The sequence below is a fragment of the Myxocyprinus asiaticus genome, chromosome 50 (assembly GCF_019703515.2).
Source record: "Myxocyprinus asiaticus isolate MX2 ecotype Aquarium Trade chromosome 50, UBuf_Myxa_2, whole genome shotgun sequence".
Lineage (NCBI taxonomy): Eukaryota > Metazoa > Chordata > Actinopteri > Cypriniformes > Catostomidae > Myxocyprinus > Myxocyprinus asiaticus.
The window spans coordinates 4,712,686-4,739,439 of NC_059393.1; the positions used below are offsets into that span (position 1 = coordinate 4,712,686).

Below are 26,754 nucleotides of genomic sequence, written 5' to 3' on the forward strand. Positions count from 1 at the left end.
GTATTAAAGTTAGTGCTGTCCCACATAAAAATATTTCAATAAATATTTTAAATAATTGTGAATATAATATATAATAATTCAGATAATCATTTGTGACAATATCACTTTTGACAATACATAAAGTGGCTTTAGAATGCAATATATTGTTTATTTCCATATCATTGAACATAAACTATCATTGGCCTACAGTCCACAACAATCCATCAGATGGACGTTTTTGGAGTGTCTCAATTAGGTTGCATCGTGTTATGAACAATATATTTTTAGGACAGCGTTTCAAGTAAAATTGAGTTTGAAATTTAAAAGAAAAAAAAACATGTTTTGAGACCCCTGCATTCGGAGTTGCCCTCTGTCAAGCTGTGTTTGAACACTCAAAAACATCTTTACGTTGAGCTGCCTGCTGTGGTTTGTTGTGATTTAATCTCTGTACAGCTGCGTGTAGTCTTTTCTGCTGGAGTTACGCTTACTGCCCCCTGCTGACTGACAGCCTGTCTACACCGGACACGAGTGGCACTTCGCATAAAAACCAATAGAATCCCATTATAATCAATGATGCTGTCTACGCTGGAAGCATCCGTTGCAGTGCGTCTGTTGCGGTGACAATAAACGGGTGTTGCGTTCCATTTTGCGCTGCACTTGCTGGCACTCCTACACAAATCAAATAGTTTAAAAACGTTAGTGTCAACGCGTCCAGTGTAGAGAGCCTGAGGCACAGCACGTCAACGGACATGCTGGGTGTAGACAGTGTGTGAGACTCATCCTGGGCCATGATTAATTGCATACATTTTTTTAACACATTATTTTTTTTATATAATTAATAACACTGAATTAGTACATTAAATCGACAGCCCTTATTCAAATGTGTTTGTGTGAGACTGTTAAATGGTGTTTATGATTTAAACTTAAGTAGCAAAAACGGCATTAGTGTTAGTAACTTCAGTTCATTTATGTGTATCAGTTCAAAATCTCTGTTTCAGTGATTTGATTAAAAACTCTGTTATGGGGGGCCTGGGTAGCTCAGTGGTAAAAGACACTGGCTACCACCCCTGGGGTTCGTTAGTTTGCTAGTTCGAATCCCAGGGCGTGCTGAGTGACTCCAGCCAGGTCTCCTAAGCAACCAAATTGGCCCGGTTGCTAGGGAGGGTAGAGTCACATGGGCTAACCTCCTTGTGGTCACTATAATGTGGTTCGTTCTCGGTGGGGCGCGTGATGAGTTGAGTATGGATGCCGTGTTGGATGGCGTGAAGCCTCCACACGCACTATGTATCCATGGCAACGCGCTCAACAAGCTACGTGATAAGATGTGCAGGTTGACGGTCTCAAATGCAGAGGCAGCTTGGAATCGTCCTCCGCCACCCGGATTGAGGCGAGTCACTACGCAAACACGAGGACTTAAAAGCGCACTGGGAATTGGGCATTCCAAATTGGGTGAAGAAAAGGGGAAAAATCCAAAAGGAAAAAACTCTTATGATTTGTTCACTTCATTACTCAAAAATGCTCACTGAAGTCTTCATGTCTCAAAATCTAGTTAAAAATTGCTGTTTATTACTGTGTATTTGTAATAATGTTCATTTTGTAAAAAACGTTGTGGAAAACATGTCTTGATTATTTTTAACTAGATTTTTATGGTGTTTTTACCTCTTACCTTTAACCATTTTAAATCTAATTGCCAACAGTGGATGATTTGTTAAAATGATGATTTTAGAGAAAAAAAATAGAAAATGCCATATTAATCCGCCTCAGAGCAAATACATAAATGTCAATATACTGAATATTGTCAAAGGCTGAAAAATATCAAGATAATAATTTGTTTAGCTGTATCGCCCAACCCTATTTGGAATGTGTAATGACTCCATGTCTTACTTTCCTCCAAGATGTCACCTGAGCTAATACCGAATTAGATCCTGATTTATATTTATCTCAGGTATCTCTGAAAATGAATGATTTGCTTTCAGCATCTTGAATCACCCTTTCCATTCCAGTAGTTTTTGTGTAATTGTTCAGAGCACACACATCAGATAATCACTTGCATGTTTTAGCTAACCATTCAATTTTTGTTTAGTTTGAAAGGCTTTATGTCAGGTGAACATCACCCAAGAATAAACTTAGAACACAGAATAAAACTTCAAGTAGCAGGAAATCGGACCAACAACTATACTCGGAGGCATCTAAACCAGCCAAATTACTTGTTGCCCAACCACTTTTGTTTATTTTACAGAAAGCTGTCCTTCATCTGATAAAATCTAAGAGTGAGATTGTCAGACAGTATATGGCACGACTCATCAACGCCTTGGCCTCTTTATGTGACGGTAAGTAAAAATGCAAACTGAAAATAGGAACGCGAACACTTAGAATAATCATTTACTCTGGCTTTGTGTACCTGTGATATCATGAATTGTTGTACAAATATGAAGGATTACAGGAATAGTTCACTCAAAAATGAAAATTCTCTCATAATTTTCTCACCCTCATTCCATTCCAGATGTGTTAATTTATTTATTTAAACATGGAAATATTTTTCTTTGTTATAAAACAATATCAATATGCAGTATATAATCACAATTATAAACAAAAATATAAAATAAAACATAATAATAATAATATGTGTGTGTGTGTGTGTGTGTGTGTGTGTGTGTGTGTGTGTGTGTGTGTGTGTGTGTGTGTGTCTACATACACACACACATTTATTTATTTGTCAACACTAAATTCAGTTCCTTTTAAGCAAGTCCAGAAGTGTGAATTATGATAGTCTGGGACATTTTTTTACACTTTCGACTTCTGCAATTTACTGTGATTGTCACTTAAGGCCAACAGTTGAGAGCTCTGCCCTTGATAACCCAGTTAGAATATAATGTTGTACATAGATAATGTAGACTTAGCATAGATTAACATAGCTTAGGTGTCTCATATTTCCCTAATAAACCCTAAAATATGACATAACAGGAACACATTTGTGGTTTGGTGACAATGAAGGGGTATTTGCGCCTTTCAAATTGGGCTTTGGGGGTCCATCAGGCGATTAAATGTTGGGAAACGCTAATTTAACACATCCTCCGTGTGTAGGGCGGATGTACTTGTCTCAGATTCCCTCTCTACTGAGGTTTCTACTCGACTGTCTGAAGACAGAAGAGAAAGAGTCTGTAACTCGAGAGAACGTGCTGGCAGCACTGCAGAAACTGAGCCTCAGGTACGACATTTGGACCTGACTCGCACCTTGTTCAAAAACATGTTAAGTACTAAGTCCTACAGTCTGTAATAGTGGGTTTCATGTTGTTTGCCACATATTTTTAAGGTGTGTTCACACTGACAGCAAGACATAAATTTGCTAAACATTTTGAGACATATACAGTTGAGGTCAGAAGTTTACATACACCTTAGCCAAATACATTTAAACTCAGTTTTTCACAATTCCTGACATTTAATCATAAAAAACATTCCCTGTCTTAGGTCAGTTAGGATCACTACTTTATTTTAAGAATGTGAAATGTCAGAATAATAGTAGAGAGAATGATTTATTTCAGTTTTTTTTCATTCATCACATTCCCAGTGGGTCAGATGTTTACATATAATTGGTTAGTATTTGGTAGCATTGCCTTTAAATTGTTTAACTTGGGTCAGATGTTTTGGTTGCCTTCCACAAGCTTCTCACAATAAGTTGCTGGAATTTTGGCCCATTCCTCCAGACAGAACTGGTGTAACTGAGTCAGGTTTGTAGGCCTCCTTGCTCGCACACACGCTTTATCCTTAAGCCATTTTGCCACAACTTTGGAGGTATGCTTGGGGTCATTGTCCATTTGGAAGACCCATTTGCGAGTGAGCTTTAACTTCATGGCTGATTTCTTGAGATGTTGCTTCAATATATACACATAATTTTCCTTCCTCATGATGCCATCTGTTTTGTGAAGTGCACCAGTCCCTCCTGCAGTAAAGCACCCCCACAACATGATGCTGAGTTTTAATGTAGGTCTTAAAATACATCCACAGGTACACCTCCTATCAGAAGCTAATTGTCTAAAGGCTTGACATAATTTTCTGGAATTTTCCAAGCTGCTTAAAGGCACAGTTAACTTAGTATATTTGTTCTTCTGACCCACTGGAATTGTGATGTAGTCAATTAAACGTGAAACAATCTGTCTGTAAACAATTGTTGGAAAAATTACTTGTGTCATGCACAAAGTAGATGTCTTAAACGACTTGCCAAAACTATAGTTTGCTAATATGAAATCTGTGGAGTGGTTAAAAAATGAGTTTTAATGACTTCAACCTAAGTATATGTAAACTTCTTCAACTGTAAATATGCTAAAACTTAAACTTTGTGTCATGTCTAGACGAGCACAACAGTCTGCTATGATTAGAGATGGTTTGATTGGCTGGTTGGTTAAAGAGCTCCATGACTCTGACTGTCTGTCTGACTACACGCTCGAATACGCCATCTCCCTCCTCATGAACCTCTGCCTGCGAACTCAAGGTAACAGCTACAGTACATGACCACACTGAAAACTAACTATTTAATTATTAATAAATGTATCAAAGAAATCAATTTAAAAGGGTCTGATTTAATTATCACCATTTGTTTAATTATTTACCCACCATTTGCACTTGGCACTTTCCATGAATAGGTTACGAAATAGGGCCTGAAACACACACACACACACACACACACACACACACACACACACACACACACACACTCACACACAAAAAGAAAAGTAGTAAAAGGAGACTTTTTTAGAAAATGTCCCACCTCATGAGTTTAAATTAAATATAATATGAGCTGTTTTATTTTACATTTATTTAATTTTGAACGGTTTGCTGATTTTGTTACTGTCAGAACTGTCTGAATACAGTTTAAAACCTGTTTATGATGTATTTATTTGTTTTTTAAATCAATTTTGTAATTTCTGCAACCCTGTTTCTTTTTGAACGTGTCTGAATAAAGTTTAAAACACATTTATTTTTTTATTTTCATAATTTTGTAAGTTTTGCAACCCTGTTATTGTCATAACTTTTCTGAATACAGTTTAAAACCCATTTATTTATTTATTTTTAAATCAATTTTGTAATTTTTGCAACCCTGTTACTGTCAGAACGTGTCTGAACACAGTTTAAAACCAGTGGTGTAGTAGTGTCTGAAGAGGTGGGTATACTGTGAATTTATGAAAGACCCCCCCAATAAAAAATAAATAAATGAATAAATATAAACACATGCACCCGATCTCTAAAATATTTATGTAAAAAGTGTAAGAAATTATTTTTTTCCATTTAAAAAAAAAATAAAAAATGACTATTGTAATTATTGTCCCACATAAATTTGCGAAATGTATATCAGGGTAAGTTTCTTGCTGGATTGGTGTAGAGTACACTACTAAGATTCATGGTATGGTAACTTGATGTTAATTATGTATTTAAATTAATAGGTGTCATGAATGTTCCTTTCATTAGGCTACCATGAAAATTGTTAATACTTTATTATTACTCTAATTAATAAACTAATACATACTGTACATAATATGTAATAAACTGTTAAGCAATATATCTAATATGAGTATAGTAATGTTCATGTTAACACGTTATCTGCTGTTACCACATAGCCTAAATAAGAATTAATGGTCATTTGTTTAATTTGTGTACTATAGTGTGCTTTTCTGTATATAGTCAAATTGTTTTCCTACTTAGAAATATAAACTGAAATGATTTGATATCACAAGAAAAAGGCACCACCGACAGCAGTAAAAGCCCCCCCCCCCCCCCAAAAAAAGCATCAGAAACTTGCAGGGGTGCAGTAACATGCAGTATTTTCACAAGTTTAAATGCTTAAGTTACATTTAAATGTATATATGTACGTTTAGCAGGGAAATAAATTTACAGCACAAATATTGTTACTCCAGGGATGCTTGTGCACCCTTATTGAAATATTATTGGTTAGAATCAGTTGCGCTCCCGCAGCTCCATGCGCGTTAAGAGAGAATCTCTGTACACTTAAAAAAAATAATAATAATAATAATAATAAATATATATATACACACACACACACACAATTCACTCAACGGTGCTGTGGCATTGCATTAGTAGATTGAAAAAGTTCCGGGTCAATACTCGTTGTTCTGGCGGCCAAACATATCATCACTTATTTCAGGTGGACATACGCAAAATCCTAAGAAAGATATGCTTGCGTATGCCCTAGACTACACTACTGTTTAAAACCCATTTATTTATTTGTATTAATTTTGTAATTTTTGCAACCCTATTATTTTGTTTGAATAACGTTTTAACATTTGTCTTTTTTTTTCTATAAAAAAATTAAATAAACAATAAATATGAATAAATGGAATAATTTAATTTGTTAAATTAGTTAATAATGAATTGAAATAAACCTTAATTTAAACTAATCATTTACTTATTTTAATTGGTCATTAAATTTGTTAATTGTTATATATATATATATATATTGAGGTGGGACAGGACAATATCATCATTTTTAGGTGGGTAAAACAAAACTAAATGAAAACTAGCTACTTTTCATGCTATGTTAGTTTCTTGTTACATAATTATTATATTACATAATATCAAACATGTCTAAACATGCCTCTAATGTAAAAAAAAAGAAAAGAAAAAAGTAATGGGACACCTATTTGTGGAAAGTGTCTCTTAATAACTAACAACTTAATTTGCAAAGGTCTATACAGGAACGTATGCAGTGCAATATGTATTTAAAGGTGTCGCTCACATTATAGGTAAGAAAAAGTGCACGGAAGAGGCCAAGCAGGTCTTGAAAGTTCTGACGGAGCTACTGGGACATGAGAACCACGAGGTAAATCCAAAATTACTCAACTGCTAACCGCAAACGAGTGTTATTTGAGTTAGCTTTCCTGTCTTTAGTCACTGCCTAACAAATTAGTATAAAGCCTGTGACAACGTCAATTTGCTGACTCCTTGTTACGTCAAACGTTCCTCTAATAAGAGGGCTTTTGTCAACATTGGATTAAACAGATTACCTTGCAAGTGAACCTTGAACATTTCACTAAATTCGTAGTTTTTGATAATGTATGTTGGTACCTCTAAACTTGAGGAGAAAAGGATTAATTAAACAACTGAAACAAATGAAAAAAAAAGATAGAATGATTCAACACTAGCTTTGGTCAGACCTATACTGCACTCCATTTAGAAACATAATCCTCAAATTCAGTTTTCGGCATGCTTTTGTTCATATATGTGTATATATATGTGTGTGTGTGTAAATACAGATCCGATACTATGTGAATGGAGCTCTGTACAGCATCCTTTCCATGCCAGAGATACGAGAGGAGGCGAAACAGATGGTGCGTTTTTAATCACAGTTCATTCACAGTTGCACAATTTCACAATAGTATTGCCTGGATTTCAGGTTTCAAACTATGGGTGTCTTGGGACAATTACTGTTGTACTTAATAAATAGTTGGAGCTAAACTGACCTTCTTTTAAAGAAATTGTTCACCAAAAAATGAAATCATTATTTAATCACCTTTAAAATGTTCCAAACTTGTATGGCTTTCTTTTTTCCATGCAACTCTAAAGGTGCATTTCTAAAGAACATACTGACACCTTTTCTTTTTTCTTCCATTTAATAAAAGTGAATAAGATAGTATTTTAAATAGGTTAATCACGTTTGGTCACGTAATATTGCTGTCAATACCGTCAATTGGCAGTGGTGCACTATTTTTGTTGTCCACACGAATTCTGCAGTCTATTTCAAAGCTTCGGTGTAGGTATACATTAGTAGTGCTTTTTTTTGTGTCCGTACCAATTTGGAACGCTTTACATAGGCGGCAGCTCCAGGCATCATTCAAATAGCGCTCCTCACGCGCAGCGCACCAGACTCGACTCGCAACTGATTTCAATTCAGGTGACGCAAGAAAAATTACGCAATCCTCTAATGAGTATAAATATGCATAGCCCACACACATTTTGGGTAAAACAGTCAGTTTTCTATCATATTAAACTATTTTTTTTACTGATGCTTTTCAGTATTGAATGGTTTATAAGTATATTTATAATAAAAATGTATCTTGCTTTGTCCGCCATCTTGGATTTACCCTGGGAAAGAAACATACAATGCTACCTTAAAATGTGGCCAAAACGAGATATCTTAGGAGGCAGCATAATTAAGATACCTAGCTTTTGGAACAGCCTCCACGTTCGGAGTGTCTGTGATGTCTAAAATGTTGCCTCTGAAGGAAGTTCACTAGATTTTGGAACAGACCCTTTGTCTTTTTGGAGCTTGATTGACCCAATCCCCAATCACTTTCTTTAAATGGAAAAGAGCAGCCGGGATGTTCTTCAAAAGTTCCCCTTTTGGGTTCCATGAATGAAAGTCATAATGGTCTGGAACATCATGAGAGCGAGTAAATGATGACTTTTTGAAAGGAATGTAATAATGCATGCAGAGTAAGCAGTAAAAATGCAATAGCATACAGTACTGTGCAAAAGTTTTAGGCACATAAGATGTTTCACAAAAGCATTTGTCTTAAGATGGTTATTTATATCTTCATCTTTAGTGTGTCAATAGGAAATATAAATGTTAGACTCCCAAACATTACTTTTGCAAATAGAAAAGATTAGAATAGAAGAACAGGGAGCCCTGCAACAGATGTCATGGCCCCCACAGAGACCCCCTACTGAATATTGAGTCAGCCTGAGATTACATAAAGAGACAGAAGCAATTGAGACAGCCTAAATAGATAGAAGAACTGTGGTGAATTCTCCAAGAAGCTTGGAATATCCTATCTGCCAACAACCAAGAAAAACTGTGTCCAGGTGTCTCGAGAATTGGTGCTGTTTTAAAGGCAAAGGTGATCACACCGAATATTGATTTAGATATTGTTTTACTGGACTTTGTATGACATTAAGTGATAAATGAAAACTATTTGTCTTTATTTTTGAAGACATCCTCATGCAACATTTTTCACAAGTGCCTAAAACTTTTGCACAGTACTGTATATATATACCACTATAGCTTTGGTCACAGAATACAGAGAATGTGAGGTGATCAAGTCTTTATTGGTATTTTCAGAGTATGGAGGAGATCTTGCGCTGTTACACAAAAGAAGAAAACCCTGAACTCAACAGACAGATCGAGTTCATCATTAAACAACTTAACTCAGGTGTGACAAACCCAAAGTTAATACGTCACTAAAGCATATTATATGCATAGAAATGAACAATCAGCAGTGAAGGAGTAGTTTTTCAAAACAGTATATCATACTGTATTATATTACTATACTATATTATATATATATTAAAGTGTGTAGTTCGTTAGACTAGCTTATTTATAGCTCTATCTGCATATTTAGCTGGGAGAGGAGAAAGTATTTTAACACTTCGCCTTGAAAAACTTCTGAAAGTTTCCTTTGTCTTCCCTTCTACAAAACTTTCCTTCTGCAAGCTAGAGGAGTTAATCATTGTTGATGATCAATTCATTGTCATTAACCATTTTTAGATTAAGCTTAGCATACGTAAGGTTTGCTGGACCGAAATCTCTATGAGCTCGTTTACATGCACACCAATATGCTGGTAATTAACAGAAAATCAGTTTATAAAAAAATCTTTACATGAGATTCAAAATTATTGGATTATTCTCTGTTTTTGACGTCACAACATAGAGTCATGTGCACATTGAATAAGCCATTAGTAAAGTTGTTTATATGCGATGCAAAATCTACGTGTGTAGATCGATTTTTGCTTAAACCGTTTAAGACCTTACCCTGATAAAGGAACGCAGCTCAAGACATTTACTTGACCGCTGAAATTGTCGGCTTAAGCATAATCAGTCTAAGATTGCGCATATAAACGTATTGATAAATATATTTAACTGTAATAAAATGTTGGTAAATGACACAATTTAGTTTAACAATGAATCAATTTGTAGTTTAAAAATAGGCTGTACACATACATATTTGGAGTCCTCCTCATGCATTTTCCGAAAAGACAATCAACTATGAAAATTCGTAAAAAGAAATTATATCCCTAGTAAAAAAACACATAGGCTAAAGACCTAACACTTGAGGCCACATTCACACTAATCCATTTTTGTTTGGAAACTCACATTTTCAGTTTCCTAACATTATCGTTTTTCTAAGTATTCGGTAATAGAGCGTATTTGTGAAATGCTCTGCTTGCAGTTGTAAAAATACCGTTCTAGTGTAGAAGAGAAGCGTAAACTTTCCAGAACGTATGCATTTTTGTTGTTGCTTTTCTTTATTGGTTGGCTGTTTCTCCTTTGAAGACATCAATTGCTGGCAAAATGTAAAACCCCAGTGTAGGCCTATACAGATTGTTCCCCATAAACAATGAATAAAATGTTAAAAAACTGAACAGATTCCAGGGGACAAATGTTTTTTTTGTTTGTTTTTTTTTTTTCTCCCTTTTTACTTGGCTGTTCACTTTATTCAGTAAATCTTTACCTTCTTCATTGATGATTTTGCTCTACAGCAGACGTACCTGAACATGAAGTGGAGTCAGATGATGAGGATGATGATGATGATGATGATGATGATGATGAGGTAATTCAGTATGATCATGTCATATGAGAAAATGCTTACCCATATTCTTTCTCTGCATGCCGCAAAGATTGATTGAGGCGGTAGAGATATTGAGGCTTATTGCTCAACTTAACATAAATTCCTTAGACGTAGACTTTTTATTTCACATTATGACTGTGGAAGGCTATGACTTTATGCATTTTAGCATTAGTTGTAAGTAGGCTTGTGATGATGCCAAAATGTAAGTACTGTTGATACAAATCAACAGTAGTCACATTTCCGTCCACGTTACAAATTTAATTTATGCGAAAAATCTGAATATTACAAAACAAAGTTGGCAAATAAAGCAGCATTTCTATCCCATGTGTTAAAGAGAACAATATCGTCACTTCTGGGGAAATTGACGCAAAATAGAAGTTAACATGGAAGTTGAAGCCACTGTAGCTCTTTTATTAAATGTTTCATTAAATTACTTACGGTTTAGAGCATACAGACAAAACACTCATGTTTGCTAGCATTCAGCTGCAGATATCTTGTGTCTGGGAACAAACTCGTGTCAGACAGTTCTGGGAAGGAAAAGTAGCCAATCATTCTGATGGCAGGCTTTGCGTCTGGCATTTCAGAATATCCAGAGCAACATTTGAGATGCTATGACAGGGTTCCCCAATTAGTTTTTAACAAGGGCCTAATTCTGTCAACACAAAGTCAAGGGCCACGGCCCTCAATGTTATGACAAAATTGTTTGTGCTGCTGCTATTATTATGTAATTATTATTGTTATTGCCCGAAGGGGCGAAAGACCCCTATTGTTTTCGTTAGTTTTCTTCTTCTACGTCGTCGTCTTCTTCCGCTATTGAGTCTATGGCATCCCATAGAACCACTTGCAGGAAAGTTATGAAATTTGGCACACAGATAGAGGACAGTCTGATGTGTTACCAAAGCAAATTTGGCGTCTCTACCTCATACCCTTTAGCACCACCAACTGCCCAAATTTGCACTCACGTTTATGTTAATAACTTTTGAACTGTGAGTCCTAGAAACAAAATTCTTTTTACCTCTGATTCCTTGGCATCATTTTCCATCATGAAAATGTTTCCGCCATTTTGAAAAACCTACTTTTTCGAACTTGTCCTAGGCCGTTTGTCCGATTTGCACGGAAATTGGCCTGCATCATCTAGAGGCACTCACGTCAAAAACGTATTCACAGAATTTTGATAAACCATACCGTTTTCGAATGGCACTTCAATGAATTCGACGAAGAGCACGCCAAAATGGACATGAGGGTATATCTCCATAATGCTTTAGCGTATTCATACCAAACGTATTATTTGTCATAGGCACCATGACTCAAGGGTGCCTGCTCAGTTTCGGAATAGTGCCGCCTAGTGGTCACGAGATATGAAAAAGCACATTTTTGCTTATAACTTCTGAACAGTTTGTCATAAAATCATCAAGTTGGTCTCATTAGATTCAGTGGGGTATAGCGAGTCCAACTATATGAAAAATTCCTATGTCGGCCATTTTGGATGTCGGCCATTTTGAATTTAGTCATAAAATGCTGTATTTCATGAAGCATATTGTTCCTAAACTTTGTATGTGTCTTTGGCACCATGCTCTGAAGGGACTCAAAAAGTTTCGGGACAGCGCCACCTTGTGGTCAAAAATTATAATGCTATTTCTAAAAATGCTAATAGCTACTGACTCCTTTTGCCTACTGTCATGAGACTGGTCTTGATAGATTTCGTGGTTCATGCTGAGAACAGTGATAACAATTATGTCATGATCGAGCAAACTTCCTGTCCTCCATTTTTAAATGTTTTGAAAACCTAATTTTTCGAACTCCTCCTAGACTGTGTGTCCAGTTTGCATGAAAATTGGCCTGCATCATCTAAAGGCATTCACGACGAAAAGTTATTCACATAATTTTGATAAACCATACCGTTTTCGAATGATGCTTCAACGAATTCGACAAAGAACGCACAAAATTGAACTTGAGGCCGTATCTCCGCAACGCTTTGAGTGATTGGGACGAAACTTGGTATGTGTCAACACCATTTGGCCCTGAGGTTACCTGCAGCATTTTGGTGCACTGCCCCTATTGGTCAGGAGATAGAAAATGGCTATTTTGGCTTATAACTCTTGAACGCTTTCCTGCATGATAACCATCATGCCCAGATACTACCTGAGCAGTTTCAGAACAGCGCCATATACTGGACAAAAATTCTAAGAATTCGCTATTTTTAGTTAATTTTATAATAAATGTTTTGGGTTTTTTTATGATTGAAAGTTTACTTTTTCTAACTCCTCATACATTGTTCATTGGACTCTAACCAAAAACATGTCACAAAGCTTCTTTTGCTGCTCGTGGTGCCGATAATTGGCTTGACCCTGGTATCGATGCTTGCAGCTATATTTACTATTGTTGTTTTTATTATTGCCTGCTGAAAAAAATAAAATAAAAATAAAAATATTTACCAACTTGTCCTTTCATCTCACCATAATCTTTTTTTATGGTTAACAGGAGGACGTTATGGAGGCAGATCTGGATAAAGAGGAAGTCCTGCAGCCTCAGCCGAAAGAACTCACTGGGGAGTCTTTACTGACAACAGAGTATCTTGGAGTAAACCATCAATACACATTTATAATAAAACAACAGAAGATGGGTGTTTACACCAGGTGGACATGTGGTTTAAGGGGCCGTTCAGACCAAACGCATTTTTGCATTTAGACAAAGTGCAACACATTTAACAGAATGTGTCTTGAGGTGCGCTTCTTTTTAAACTGAAACGCGGTGCTCCTGCACAAAAAAGCTGAAAAACAACTGAGCACGGCACAACGTTCAAAGATGTCCATCTTGTGCAAGTTTACATAGAAAAACAATGGAAAAAGAGTGCAAACAGACACAAAAAGTCATTTGGTGTGAACGGCCTTAAGTCAATTTGGAAAAGCATCTGCTAGATGTCTAAATAGTTAGTGAAATAGGCCTTTAAAGGTCTTAAAAATCTGCTCAGGCTTTAGTTTAGACATTTCTTGGATGATCAGGCGATCAGTTGCATTGTTTGTTTAACAAGTGTTTCTCTTTTGGTTTGTAGATTATGACCAACATGGTAAAAATGAAAAGAAGATCATGTCCTCCATCATCACGCAGCATAGATGAACCCCTCCAGAGGCCTGTTACACCCAGTTCCCACAAAAACACCAAGTAAGGACTTAATTCTGAATCAGTAAACATGACAAACTAAATCTCCAACAAGAAATGCTGTTTTATAAGGGAGTTCCCAATATTTAAATGTTCAAAGTATGGGAAATAGTAACCACTCTGCACATATATACGTAATCAAATGATCCTTGATCAAATAATTCTGAAGTGTTTGTGTAGCATAGCTTTAAAGGAATGGTCCAAGTTCAGTACAACATATGGTAAGCTCTTATCGATTAAAGTATAAAATACTTTAATCTCATCCCTCACTTTGTAAAAACTAATAAAAATCATGTGTGTTAAGTTTTGGAAACCGGGTCTGTAATTCTGATTTTATTTCTTGCTTTTATCACGCAATTGCAACTTTATATCTTGCAGTATTGACTTTATTTTCTTGCATTTCTCACAATTTCGATATTACGATTTTATATCACGCAATAGCAAGTTGTAAGGTCAAATTGTGAGAAATAAAGTCAGAGTTGTGAGATTTAAAGACAGAATTACTTTATTTTATTTTATTTTTTATTTCATGGATGAATGCACCATAGTTATTTGAGCCATAAAGTCTAAATAGTCCTTTCAGCGGTGGGACTACTTTTCTAGGCGAATGAACTTCTGGTTATGTGTTACTGACATGATTTATCTGGAAGGAGTGTTCTCCATGTAAACAACTCCTTTTTGGTATCCTTGCATGTATCATGAAGAAGTTTGCAGGTTTGTGACATTACATGGTCATGACATGAGTTGAAAGATTGCATACAACTCAAGTTTAGTTGTAATATTTACGTGTTATGGCTATACTTTCGAAACAGTGTGTATTTTAATGTTTATTGTGGTGTAATGCCTTGATCCTTAGACCTCCATTTTAAATGTACTACTATAAATTAAATTGTTGTTTTTTTGTTTTGTTTTTAAATTGAGGAATGGTACAATTCGTAACAAATTGAAGTCAAACCCAGGATATTCCTTGAAATGAATAATGTTAGGTTTTAGGTTCATATCAAATCTAGACATATCTGATCATCGTATCTGATAAGTCAACCTATGATGATTTCATCTGAAATGTAATAAAATGGTGTTGAAAATCACCCATATCAAGATTTTAAAGCATTTAATTATTTGAGAAATCTTACTTTTTGTGGTTTTTATTGGCACTCTCAAGAATGTTTTAACTTGGATGTTTCCCCATAACGCATAGAGGCTAGACAGATATGGTTCAAGGGCAATGCGGCGTTGCAATGGTGTACTAGACCTGTTTGCTTCCTTGTTGGTTTAGTAGCTGCAAATATATTTTTATTGGGTTGTTAACATAAAGTACTTGACATGCTAAACCACACCTAAAACAGCATTTTGCTAATCATTTTCTAATTATTTTGCATGCAGTTTTATGAGAGGCTTCATGGAATATTTGTAATATTATAAAATGCATTTGTCACACCGCAGTGCCAATTTAAAATAAAGGCAAAAATCTGATTAACTTGGTGGAAAAAAATGAAAAGATGACCAATTACATTCTCTAAGATTTACACTTTCCCATTTAAATTATTATTTATTTTAACCTAAAATCTTGATGTTAAGAAAAAAAAATGTATGCATCAACTACTTATTTGTTTGCATTGGAGACAATCTTTTCATCTTAATTCAACATGATTATACAAGAATCTACAAACAAAGCCTCTCAGTGACACTTACCCACAGCAAACGTGAATGCGTCTAATATTATCGCCGTCGCCTTGTCGTCAATGGAGTAAAGAAGTCAACAGTTCTGCCCTCAAGGCAAACAGTGTGTTAATATGCAAGCAGGAACTCAGAGCTCAGGATCTCCTCAGGATTGTTTCTTCTGAAGCGTACTGGATCAGTGATGTGAACAGTTGTGTTTGTCTATGATGCGTGACTGTCATTGTTTTGACCTAGACATTTTCCTGTGCAGTTTAGCCAGTGAAATGCTCAAATTTTATGAAATGACAGTGTTTCGAAATTGTCATCAGATAATTCAAAGACATTACGTTATTGTGGTAGATGAGTAAAGCATTGATTAGACAGTAAAAAAGTGATTTAGATGTCAATATATTGTTTAGTTTATTTTCCTACCACTGAATATATAAGCCACCACCACTGACCTGCCGTCCACAGTGATCCATTTTAAAACTGAGTTCGTCAATCTGTCCGAGGCAGACTTAAAGGAATAGTTCACCCAAAAATTTACTCATACTCATGCCATCACAGATGTGTAAGACAGTCTTTCTTATGTGGAACACAAACTAAGATTTTTAGATGAATATCTCAGCTCTGTAGGTCCATACAATTCAAGTCAACAGGGTCCAAATATACACCACTTTGACAATGCATCGTTAAAAACAGTAATATTTAACGTACAATGTAAAATGCCTGACAGGGAATTCAGTGAACATTTTTGAATGATTTCAAACAAATCATTGAACCGATTCATTGCAATGGACCATTGAAAATTAAACTGAATGAAACTTCCCAACTCTATTGCCATGTTTTTCTACTGAGGTTTCAGTCAAAGAAGCTATTAAAATACTGTCTTACTGCTCTCAAACTCGCAAATTGAGACACAAGTAGAGATTGTGAACTGAATGCCCAAATAAAAAAGCACATTAAAATCATTGCGACATTCACAAGTTGGTTTATTACACCCCGCCAACAAAATAATATCAAATAAATTGCATATGATCATATTCAATTAGACGCAAAGAAAAATGAAGCTGTGAGGGACAAAAATACAGACGTTCAATGTTAATGAAATGAGCTATTTTCTCTATTAATCATTCATAAAACCCTTCTTACGTTAATTGCCGCATCATGTGAGAATTTAAAGAACAATGGTTTTACGAGCAGTTTACAGTTCACTAAATTTGTTATGCTCACATTTCATGAACAAGGCCCAAGTATTTGTTTCATAGCTTTGTAAATGTGTGTATGTTTGTATATTTAGAGCTGGGGGAGATGGTGTCTACCCACTCAGCAGACAGAGATGTGAAGATAGCCTCGCCCGCTCACGCTTCAGTTCCCGGCCACCTACCCACACTGGCAGCCGTCCCAGCACTGCTGAATCCGTCCACCAAACACTGGGTACATGAAGCATTGGCAAATCTTATATGTATACTTTTGCAAGCCTTAAAATATGGGAGATCAGGACTAGTTGTCACACCTTTTACTCTAGTGAATATTTCTTAGTGTAGGTAGATTTTTTTTAAAGTCAATTTATATATAGCCACATTCCTTAAAGTCTTCCACTGTTATTGTCCAGGAAAAAGATACTGTTTACTGAACTGACGTTGATCTTTTGTGACAACATGCCCCATTAGCGTTGTAACAACCAGTCATTAAAAAGCCTACTAGAGGCAATTTAATGTGTTTTCAGTGCAAAAATTTTAAAGTAAGAACAGTTACGAAGGGCAAGACAATTTTGATACAGCAAAAAAGGAAAAGGTAATATACAAAATTATCAAACCATTGTTTCCTTTAACAGATTTTTTTATTTAGTTTAAAAAAAATTATTGTAATTTATAAATTTTTATAAAATTACTAGGTGGCAAAAAAACCTTGTCCTAAGATCACAGTTCAACCAATTAGTTAAATTCTTCTAACATTATATAGTTGACTCTTTATCTGTGACTCTCATTGTATGCAAATATAATTATATTGTGCTCACTTAAGCTATTGCAAAAATATGATGAAATTGGGGTTTGTTTTTTTGGGAAATGGGGCAAATATTTGGTGTTGTTGGAGGGCTCTCGGGGTGGGGCAGTAGAGATAGAGGTGTAGTTATTAATGTGTGTAATTAGGAGGTTACCCCATGTGTCTCTACCCTCCCTAGCAACCGGGCCAATTTGGTTGCTTAGGAGACTTGGCTGGAGTCACTCAGCAGACGCTGGATTCGAACTTGTGACTCCAGGGGTGGTAGTCAGCATCAATATTCGCTGAGCTACCCAGGCCCCAATCTCTGAAGCCTTTTACAATAACGCCAATGTACTGGTAGATGGCACTTGGTGCTTCGCCCCTATTGTGTGCATTATTGCAGGCATATAAACTGGAGCATAATTGCTATTCATCAGAATTTTCGACTTCTTATCTGTGACTATCAATGTATACTAGTGTAATTTTATTGTGTTCACTTGTTTACCCAACAGCAAAAATAATGAGGATGTTGGAATTTTATTTTGGAGGATAAAATTCACAAAAACGAGGGAACGCAAAAATTTTGTGAGGGAATGCAAAACTTATGTGAGGAACTGCAGAACTATTTTGAAGAAATGCAAAACTATTGTGAAGGAATGCAAAACTATTGCGAGGAATTGCGAAACTACTGTGAGGGAATGCAAAACTGTTGAGGGAATACAAAATGTATTGTGAAGGAACGCAAAACAATTGCGAGGGAACACAAAATTAATGTGAAGGAACCCAAAACTATTGCAAGAAAATCCAAAACCATTGCAAGGGAATCCAAAATTATTGTGAGGGAACGCAAAACCATTGTAAGAAGATCCAAAACTATTTCAAGGGAATGCAAAATTATTGCGAGGGAATACAAAACTATTGTGAGGGAATGCAAAAATATTGCGTGAGAACACAAAGCAACTATTGTGAGGAAATGCAGAACTATTGCGTGAGAAAACAAAAAAACTATTGCGAGGAAATGCAAAACTATTGCATGAGTACATAAGAAAATGTTGCAAGGAAATGCAAAACTATTGCATGAGAACGCAAACTATTGCAAGAAAATGCAAAACTATTGTGAGGGAACGCAAAGAAACTATTGGGAGGAAATGCAAAACTATTGTGAGGGAAGACAAAAAAAAAAAATTGTTGCGAGGAAATGCAAAACTATTGCAAAAAAGTCCAAAACTATTGTGAGGGAATACAACAACAACAACAAAAAAAAAAACTATTGCGAGGAAATGCAAAACTATTGCTAGGGAATACAAAACTTGCTAGAAAATCTAAAACCATTAAAAGGGAACACAAAACTAATGCGAGGGAACACAAAACTATTGCAAGAAAATCCAAAACCATTGCAAGGGAATCCAAAATTATTGTGAGGGAACGCAAAACCATTGTAAGAAGATCCAAAACTATTGCAAGGGAATGCAAAATGATTGCGAGGGAATACAAACTATTGCGAGGGTACACAAAGTAACTATTGCAAGGAAATGCAAAACTGTTATGAGGGACGACAAAAGAAAATGCACATTTTTGCGTGAGAACACAAAGAAACTATTGCGAGGAAATGCAAAACTATTGCGTGAGAACACAAACTGTTGCGAGGGAACACAAAGTAACTATTGCGAGGAAATGCAAAACTGTTGCATGAGAACACAAAGTAACTATTGCAAGGAAATGCAAAACTATTGTGAGGGACGACAAAAAAAAATGCAAATTTTTGCGTGAGTACACAAAGAAACTATTGCGAGGAAATGCAAAACTATTGCGTGAGTACACAAAGAAACTATTGCGAGGAAATGCAAAACTATTGCGTGAGAACACAAAGAAACTATTGCGAGGAAATGCAAAACTATTGCGTGAGAACACAAACTATTGCGAGGGAACACAAAGAAACTATTGCGAGGAAATGCAAAACTATTGTGAGGGACGACAAAAAAAGATTCTAATTTTTGCGTGAGAACACAAAGAAACTATTGTGAGGAAATACAAAACTATTGCGTGAGAACACAAAGAAACTTTTGCGAGGAAATGCAAAACTGTTGCGTGAGAACACAGAAACTATTGCGAGGAAATGCAAAATGCAAAAAAGGCAAAGAAACTCTTGCGAGGAAATGCAAAACTATTGCTAGGGAATACAAAACTTATGTAAGGGAATGCAAAATTATTGCTTGAAAATCCAAAACTATTGCGAGGGAATACAACACTTGGTAACACTTTACAATAAGTTAGTTAACATGAACTAACCTTAAACAACATTTATTAAGCATTTATTATGTTTTATATATGTTTTCAGCTGTTGCAGAGCAGTTCACAATCATTAAGCCATATCGGAAATGTATGACAAGCAATCACTAAAGATCATCTGTTGATGATGATGATATAGCGTTGATGAAATATGACAATGTTTACTTTTAATTGTTTATATTGTAATACATTATATATTATTGTAGGTGTGCACATTTTATTTCCCTTATCTGTTTGAGTGAGCAGCTGAATGCAGTGAAGCGCAAACATTTCAAAATAAGAGTCCCCGGTGTATTTCATACTTTAAAGTTAAAAGTTCCGCACTATGAATCAAATCTTTTTTTCTTTTCTTTCCTCCATAGTTATTGGTATTTTGGTTGCACCATAAACTGCATCTGGAATTTGTAGCCCCTGTCTGACCCTCCCCATCACAGGAAGGAAAGACTAAGAAAATTTAATGTAGGCTACCAATTTTAAAAACTATTGGCAGATTAATTGCCTTTCTTTCAACTCATTATGGGATCAGCAAAATCCTATATTGGTCGACTTCTAATTTGTATTTATTTATATAATGGTACTGTACATAAACCAATTTTAATGTGATGTATATGTGGAAAACATGACTTAAGTGTTTAATTTTAGCATATATCCTACCCTGTTTCACTGATAAGCAATGTTAAGACCATGTTGAATATGTGCCCCTGCCTGTTTAAGTAAGAGTCTGTGATACATTATTTATTTTAAGATTGTGTGGGTTTGTTGTGGTATGAGGATACAGTATTAATTTTATTTGTTCAGGTCTTGAAGAACATTTTACAAAGTCTTGAATTTGATTTAAAAAAACTCTGCAGCAACCCTGTGTAATGTAAACTTGTGGAAGGTAATGCAAAATAATTGCAAGAAAAAACCAAAACTGTCACAAAGGAATGCAAAATTATTGCAAGGGAACGCAAAACTATTGCAAGGTAATGGAAAAACTATTTTGAGGGAACTTAATACTTTTTCGAGGAAACGCAAAGCTATTGCGAGGCAACTAGTTCAGCCTTTAACTTTTTAGATATAGATATAAAGATATAGCCCTTGTGACAACTTCCCAATCTGACAACTTGCCCCAGTCTCCCCTGGATCTACAACCATTTTCACTGATTTATTTTATTTTTTTTTATCTCAAAATAATGTCATTTCAGCCTTTTATTGTCCTGTATGTCTGTTTTATAACTCTTCAGGTGAATGACATCACAGTTTCATCTTTAATAAATCTTCATGTTTCTCTGAAATTATTTAATTTCCGGAGCCTTTAGGCTGCTCTCTGCCTTCACCGATGACTCTCTTCCATCTCAAATGCACTGCCTGATGAAATCACTTTGATGTGGTTTCAGTGCCTGCAGGCAAGAGTTAGTCTGTGAATGCTACCATCCAAACATGATATCAAACAGCCTTTTGCCCTTTCTATACTCTCACCGAAACCAGAAGACTGATATGTAGCGGTTTAAATTCAAATTATCTCAAGAAGAGAAAGTTTCAGAATTTCGATTTTTATGAAATATTGGTAGTGCATGCACTAACATAGCATGAAGGCAATTTACATGGATATGATACAAAATGGGGCTTGAAACCTTTAAAACAAATTAAGCCAAAAGGGTCCATGAAGTTTATTTACCTTCAGAAAATGTTAAACATAATGTAATATGAACCATTTTATTTTTTAGCATGTTTGCACTCTATGGCCTAATTTAATTTCTGTACGATTGACAACCATGTGGCAGCTCTCTCTTAGACTACTTCACAACTCCTTGTGAAAGTGAAATACTTACAGGTCCCTTAGTGTGGCGTGTGTATGTTAATGATGTCAGTCGTGTGCGAGATGCATGTGTGACATTTGTTGTTTTTTTGTCCGTTTAGCAACAGATTCAGAATGCTGGCGTTCCTCAGTGGAGTCGGGACTTGTGGGGTCCCCAGAGAGACTTATCCCTCCGCCAGGCCAGAACGACACAAACAGCCATTCGTACAGGTTGGTTTGCTTCCCATTTTGAGTCTCCATTAGGCCAAAATTGCCATTTTTTTGATAGTCCACAACAGTGGGTCTCATTTATCAATAATTGTGGACAGGTTACCTATTTATGTGTCTGAAATTTTCCACCTATTTTGGCAGAAATTTTGTGTGAGCACTTCCTCATCACGCAAATGTACGCAACTTCATGACAGCTGCATACGCACATAAATTTGTTCTTTCCTTTGCTCTAATGTTGATGAATACGAAATAATGTAAATTAGCCCATGCCTGCTGTTAGTAATTTAAATAAAACATGCCCAAACCATCTGTATATCAGGTCTTATCGGTAGCGTTACACGGTATGTTGTTGGTTATTATTAACGTGTGATTGACCATGAAAGATTGTGTTTTTACCAAGTTAATGATCTATGTTAACTAGATCTGTGCTGTGTTACGTTGTTTTTGGGCTAGTTTTAATTGCCATCATCTGTAGTACAGTAAATAACAATATGCCATTCTCCATATTCTGTTTATGTTTCATGAAGCAATAAGCAAAAATGTACAAAAACACATCTGCAAAATACTTTTTGTTGCATGTCCAATATTACTTCATGAAACATGACATATTGTTACTTACAGATGCTCCCCATTAAAACTAGCCCAAAAACGTCACATGGTGCATAGATCTTGAAATGACCCTGAACTTAGCTATAAACACTCATTTGTGAGTAAAACTAATGTGCTTGGTGTATTTTTTTACCTATTTCCATTATGATTATATGATCAGATTACATCAATTATCAAAATGGAACTTTCACATGTTACAAGCATCTGCATGAGACTGAGTATGTGCATGTGCACACACAACTCATATTTTAAAGTCCAGATTCAAAACTTTTAAGCAACACCTATTTTGTTTTAAGTGAGTGGGTTTTTAATAATATGTTTGCTGCTCCAGTTTCAAGGGTTACATGGCAAAAGGTGAAAATATTGATTATTGGTAGCAGCCACAATGAGCTGTGAATTATTGGTTATCATATCGGCCCAGGGTTTCCATATCTGTGAATTTCTATGTAGCCAGTGGGCTGCAAATAACCACACTGTACACAAAAATATATTTTGTGGTTTTTATCTGATGACTGTTTTTATTTAATTTATTTAAGGAAAACAGCGGTCGATGGGGCCATTTAGTATTTAAAAAAATAAATAAAAAAAAGAAAGAAAATACAAAAACTGTGTCTTTGTGCTTATGAAAATAAAAATAAAATAAAAACAGAACATTAGCTTACCCATATGCTTCGGCATACATCACCTTAGTACATTCTTATATCATTCACAGCATTTTATACATTTAACACATGCTTAAACTCTCACTGACTTTTAACCAGGCTTTAAGGACATGTACAACAGTTTAAAACAACAGAATTCTCATTACACGTTTTCACATATAACATGTATTACACTTATTCACTAAACTTGAAATCACTCTGCGCTATAAATCATTAAATAAGATATGATTAATTCTAAGTTGACATGCCCAGTTCTCACATGTGTGCACAGAATGTGGTCAAACTTCACACATGCAATCCATATGCATCCCAAAGTATTCTCAACCAATCAACAATCAAAAAACTTTGAAGCCATTTTTCTCAGTTTCAGTGTTGGCGTAGTTATTGTGTTTTGCCTTTGTAGGGCAGAGTATGAAAACATTTCAGCTTAACACATCCCATGTTTCTATGGCCACCAGGAGTTGTAATTTTTGTGTAAGTGTGGTTTGATTTGTTTGAAATATTATCTAAAGTTGCATAGTTTGTCAATGTAAGATAAGAGTGACACTAATAGTAGGTCTAAAGAACTGGTGCAACATTTTATGCTCACTGTGGCATGGCATATCTAGAATGTAAATGTCCTGGGGATCCGGTGTTATCAAGTGTGTAACTCAGCTGTGAAAGGCAGCGAGCTGGAGAGAGACCAGAGGAATTTGGGGGTTGGAGCGAGGTATCGAACCTTGAGTCAGCATTGCCACTGTGACATGAGTTTCAAACAGCTGCTAAACAAAGGGCTGATTCAAGTTCCTTCCTTCTCAAATCCCCTTCCAACCTAATAGACCTGACTTCTGGAGACCTGGACATGTAATGACCCTTTGGACACACGAGCAGCACATTCTCATGTATAAAGCTATAATTTCACTTCCATCTGGCATCTGGTCAAGTGTATATGGGTCATTGTCAAATAAGTTTGACCTAAAAATTAGATATCTTTAAAAATGTATAGTTTACAACACGTGTCAAGTTTGTAGAAATGTAGTATTTGTCCACAATGATTTCATAATTCTTTAGGGAAAAAATAGATAAATAGCATTTTCTGCATATATATACACTGATCAGCTACATTATTAAAACCACCTGCCTAATATTGTGTAGGTCCCCCACGTGCCGCCAAGACAGTGTCAACCCGCTTCTCAGAATAGCATTCTGAGATGATATTCTTCTCACCACAATTGTACAGAGCGGTTATCTGAGTTACTGTAGACTTTGTCAGTTCAAACCAGTCTGGCCATTCTCTGTTGATCTCTCTCATTAACAAGGCATTTCCGTCTGCAGAACTGCCGCTCACTGGATGTTTTTTGTTTTTATCATCATTCTGAGTAAATTCTAGAGATTGTTGTATGTGAAAATACCAGGAGTTTTGAGAAATCATTTAAAAATCTAATTAAAAATATGTATCAAGTTTGTAGAAATTGAAAATTTCTCCACGTTAGTTTCATAAATTAAAACATTTATATATTTATAAAATTTTCTACAAAAAAATTATATATATATTTAATATCAAAATTTCAAGTGGTGTTACCATCAAATTAGAATTTATTAAAATACTTTACTTGTACCTTGAATACTCATAAAAAAAAAAAGTACAAAAAAAAAAAAAAAGGTTTTCAAACATAGTTTTCAAGTTAAAAATACTAATGTAAATATAATGATTTTTTTAAATCACGAATATCAAGTACTACATTTTAACTGAACAAAATGCCTTTTCGTTAAAATGTCAAAATATATATTTTTTATTATTATTATTCTCCCTCAGTCAAAGGGGTCTGCATGGTTTCTATTTTTAATGTTTTCTTTCTTTCTTTGATTTCTTGGAAAAATTAAATATTAATATTGTAAAACAAAATTGATTCAAGAAATTATAATAAGCAATTATTCTAGACTTATTCCAACATTTATTTTCAAGAGTTTAGAGGCTTTTTTTAATGTCTCTGGATGATTAAAATGCTTACAAAAAATAATGAATTTGAACTCAGTACTTGAAAACACGTTCATCACTGTATAGGTGTATTCAAGTAATAGTTTTGTGTGAATTGAATTTTTCATAATTTTGTAACAGAGTCCAAACACGATTTTTACTTTTTCTAAAAAATTATTTTACCGATGCGTGCCCATGTTTATCTTACTACCATGCTGTGTGGTTACTAGGTGACTGCTTATTGAAAGAGCCCACCCCCAAGTCTGTATGGTATTCTGGACTATCATAAAAGGCAAGATGCACCAAAGTTTTAGGGTGGAAGAATACAGAAAATCAGTGCTTGCCCATGCAGAACTTTCCGTTACTATTTTGGAGTTTGCCCCATGTATTTGTGTACATGGCTCCAAGTCAAAATACTGTCTGTTAATAAATTTTACTGTATTAAATGGTTTTGACTTATAAGTTAAGGCATGAACTTTGGCAGCCCTAAATAATACACATCCAATACTGATTTGTGTTTGAAAAAATAATGGTGCTATAAGCTCTATAGATGTCTTTCTGGCACAAACACATTGTGAATTGCAAACTTTAAGATGCAAATGAGTCTGCTAGTCACTGTGACCAATTCTAAATAAAAGCAAAATTGTAAATGCAAACTTGTGCCGTCTCTTTTGTTCTCTTCTCTATGTATCATTTAAAGCCAGTTCAAGGTATTATTGAGGTATCATTGATGAATGCAGCACAAATGTGACGTGCTCTATCAATTTGAGTCGGAAGTTGCAATGGGCTGTTTTTGGAAAAACGTGAAATTGGGTCACAATCTCGATTTTTCACTGTATTTTCTATTTTTTTTAAAGTCTCAGCTTTCAAATTATGCCAATGTTACCATGCAACTCAAACTGAAAATGTTTTTATGCTCTGTCAAATAACTAGCTGCTGTCAATAGTGTAACTTTGGCTACCCAGAATAATCCATATCCAATACATGGATCTGTGTTTTTGAAAAATGTAATTGTGCTCCATAGACCTATTTCAGACACAAACACCTTGTGAAATGCAAACTTTTGGATTCAAATTAGTCTGTTTGTCATTGTGAACAACTCAAAATCAAATTGCAAATGTAAATGAACTTGTGTCTTCTGGTTTTCTTCACACAGTGGGCAGATCATGAGCTTTGCATGCCAGCCAAAGATTCCTTGCAGCCCTGACAGTGACGCAGGCAACACTGGCAGGTCCCGTCTCCCCCCGCTCGCCCCCCAGTTCTCCAACAGTGAGCCACAGCAAAGTGTCAGCAGGCCCAGTTCGGGCGGGGTCTCAAGCGGACGGCCCAGTCAACAGAGTGAGTGTCAGCATTCCCATCAATACTGACATCTTGAACACATCGCTCAAACAAAAGTTGTATTTATCTTATCTAAGGGATCAGACACTAATTCCACCCATGTTTAATGATTATCCCTGAGGATCCCATTAAGTGTCAGTGTGTTGGTTCTGTGACATATTCTTGACATGTCATATGCATACATCATATGTCTTCTGTACAATACACCCTTGTTACATAAGTTTAACTGCATGTGCACCATATGTCACGTGTGTCATCAGTGCAAGCTCTTGCTATTATACTAAAGCAATCAGGCCGCGCATTACTGTGATTTTTACCATGGTAAAAGTGTCATTAGGGGCAACATTAAGCCCCCTTAGAGGAATATTACGCATTCAATGCAAATAAAGTTCAATCGACAACATTTGTGGCATAGTGTTGATTACCAAAAAAAAGAAAAAATATCTTGTCTTTGCAAGACCATTTCAAGGATATAAACAATAACAAAGGAATAAAAACGCAATTATTCCTGAAGCATTTCTGGTATCA

The 26,754-nt window shown here is 35.5% G+C and overlaps 1 protein-coding gene across 6 annotated transcripts in view; it reads left to right on the forward strand.

The window, feature by feature from the left end:
* LOC127438685 (lisH domain-containing protein ARMC9) overlaps positions 1-26,754 on the forward strand; it is a 64,535-nt gene that overhangs the window by 22,602 nt on the left and 15,179 nt on the right. For 2 of the 6 annotated variants that reach the window (XM_051694445.1, XM_051694449.1), the window contains 12 exons: positions 2,219-2,309; positions 3,064-3,187; positions 4,329-4,468; positions 6,735-6,811; positions 7,245-7,319; positions 9,050-9,140; positions 10,468-10,538; positions 13,038-13,136; positions 13,609-13,718; positions 16,675-16,811; positions 21,552-21,660; positions 26,045-26,226. In XM_051694445.1, the coding sequence (XP_051550405.1) occupies positions 2,219-2,309; positions 3,064-3,187; positions 4,329-4,468; positions 6,735-6,811; positions 7,245-7,319; positions 9,050-9,140; positions 10,468-10,538; positions 13,038-13,136; positions 13,609-13,718; positions 16,675-16,811; positions 21,552-21,660; positions 26,045-26,226 (1,306 nt within the window). The remainder of the gene's footprint in view (positions 1-2,218; positions 2,310-3,063; positions 3,188-4,328; positions 4,469-6,734; positions 6,812-7,244; positions 7,320-9,049; positions 9,141-10,467; positions 10,539-13,037; positions 13,137-13,608; positions 13,719-16,674; positions 16,812-21,551; positions 21,661-26,044; positions 26,227-26,754) is intronic. The other 4 variants (XM_051694446.1, XM_051694450.1, XM_051694447.1 and 1 more) reach the window with 3 other exon arrangements.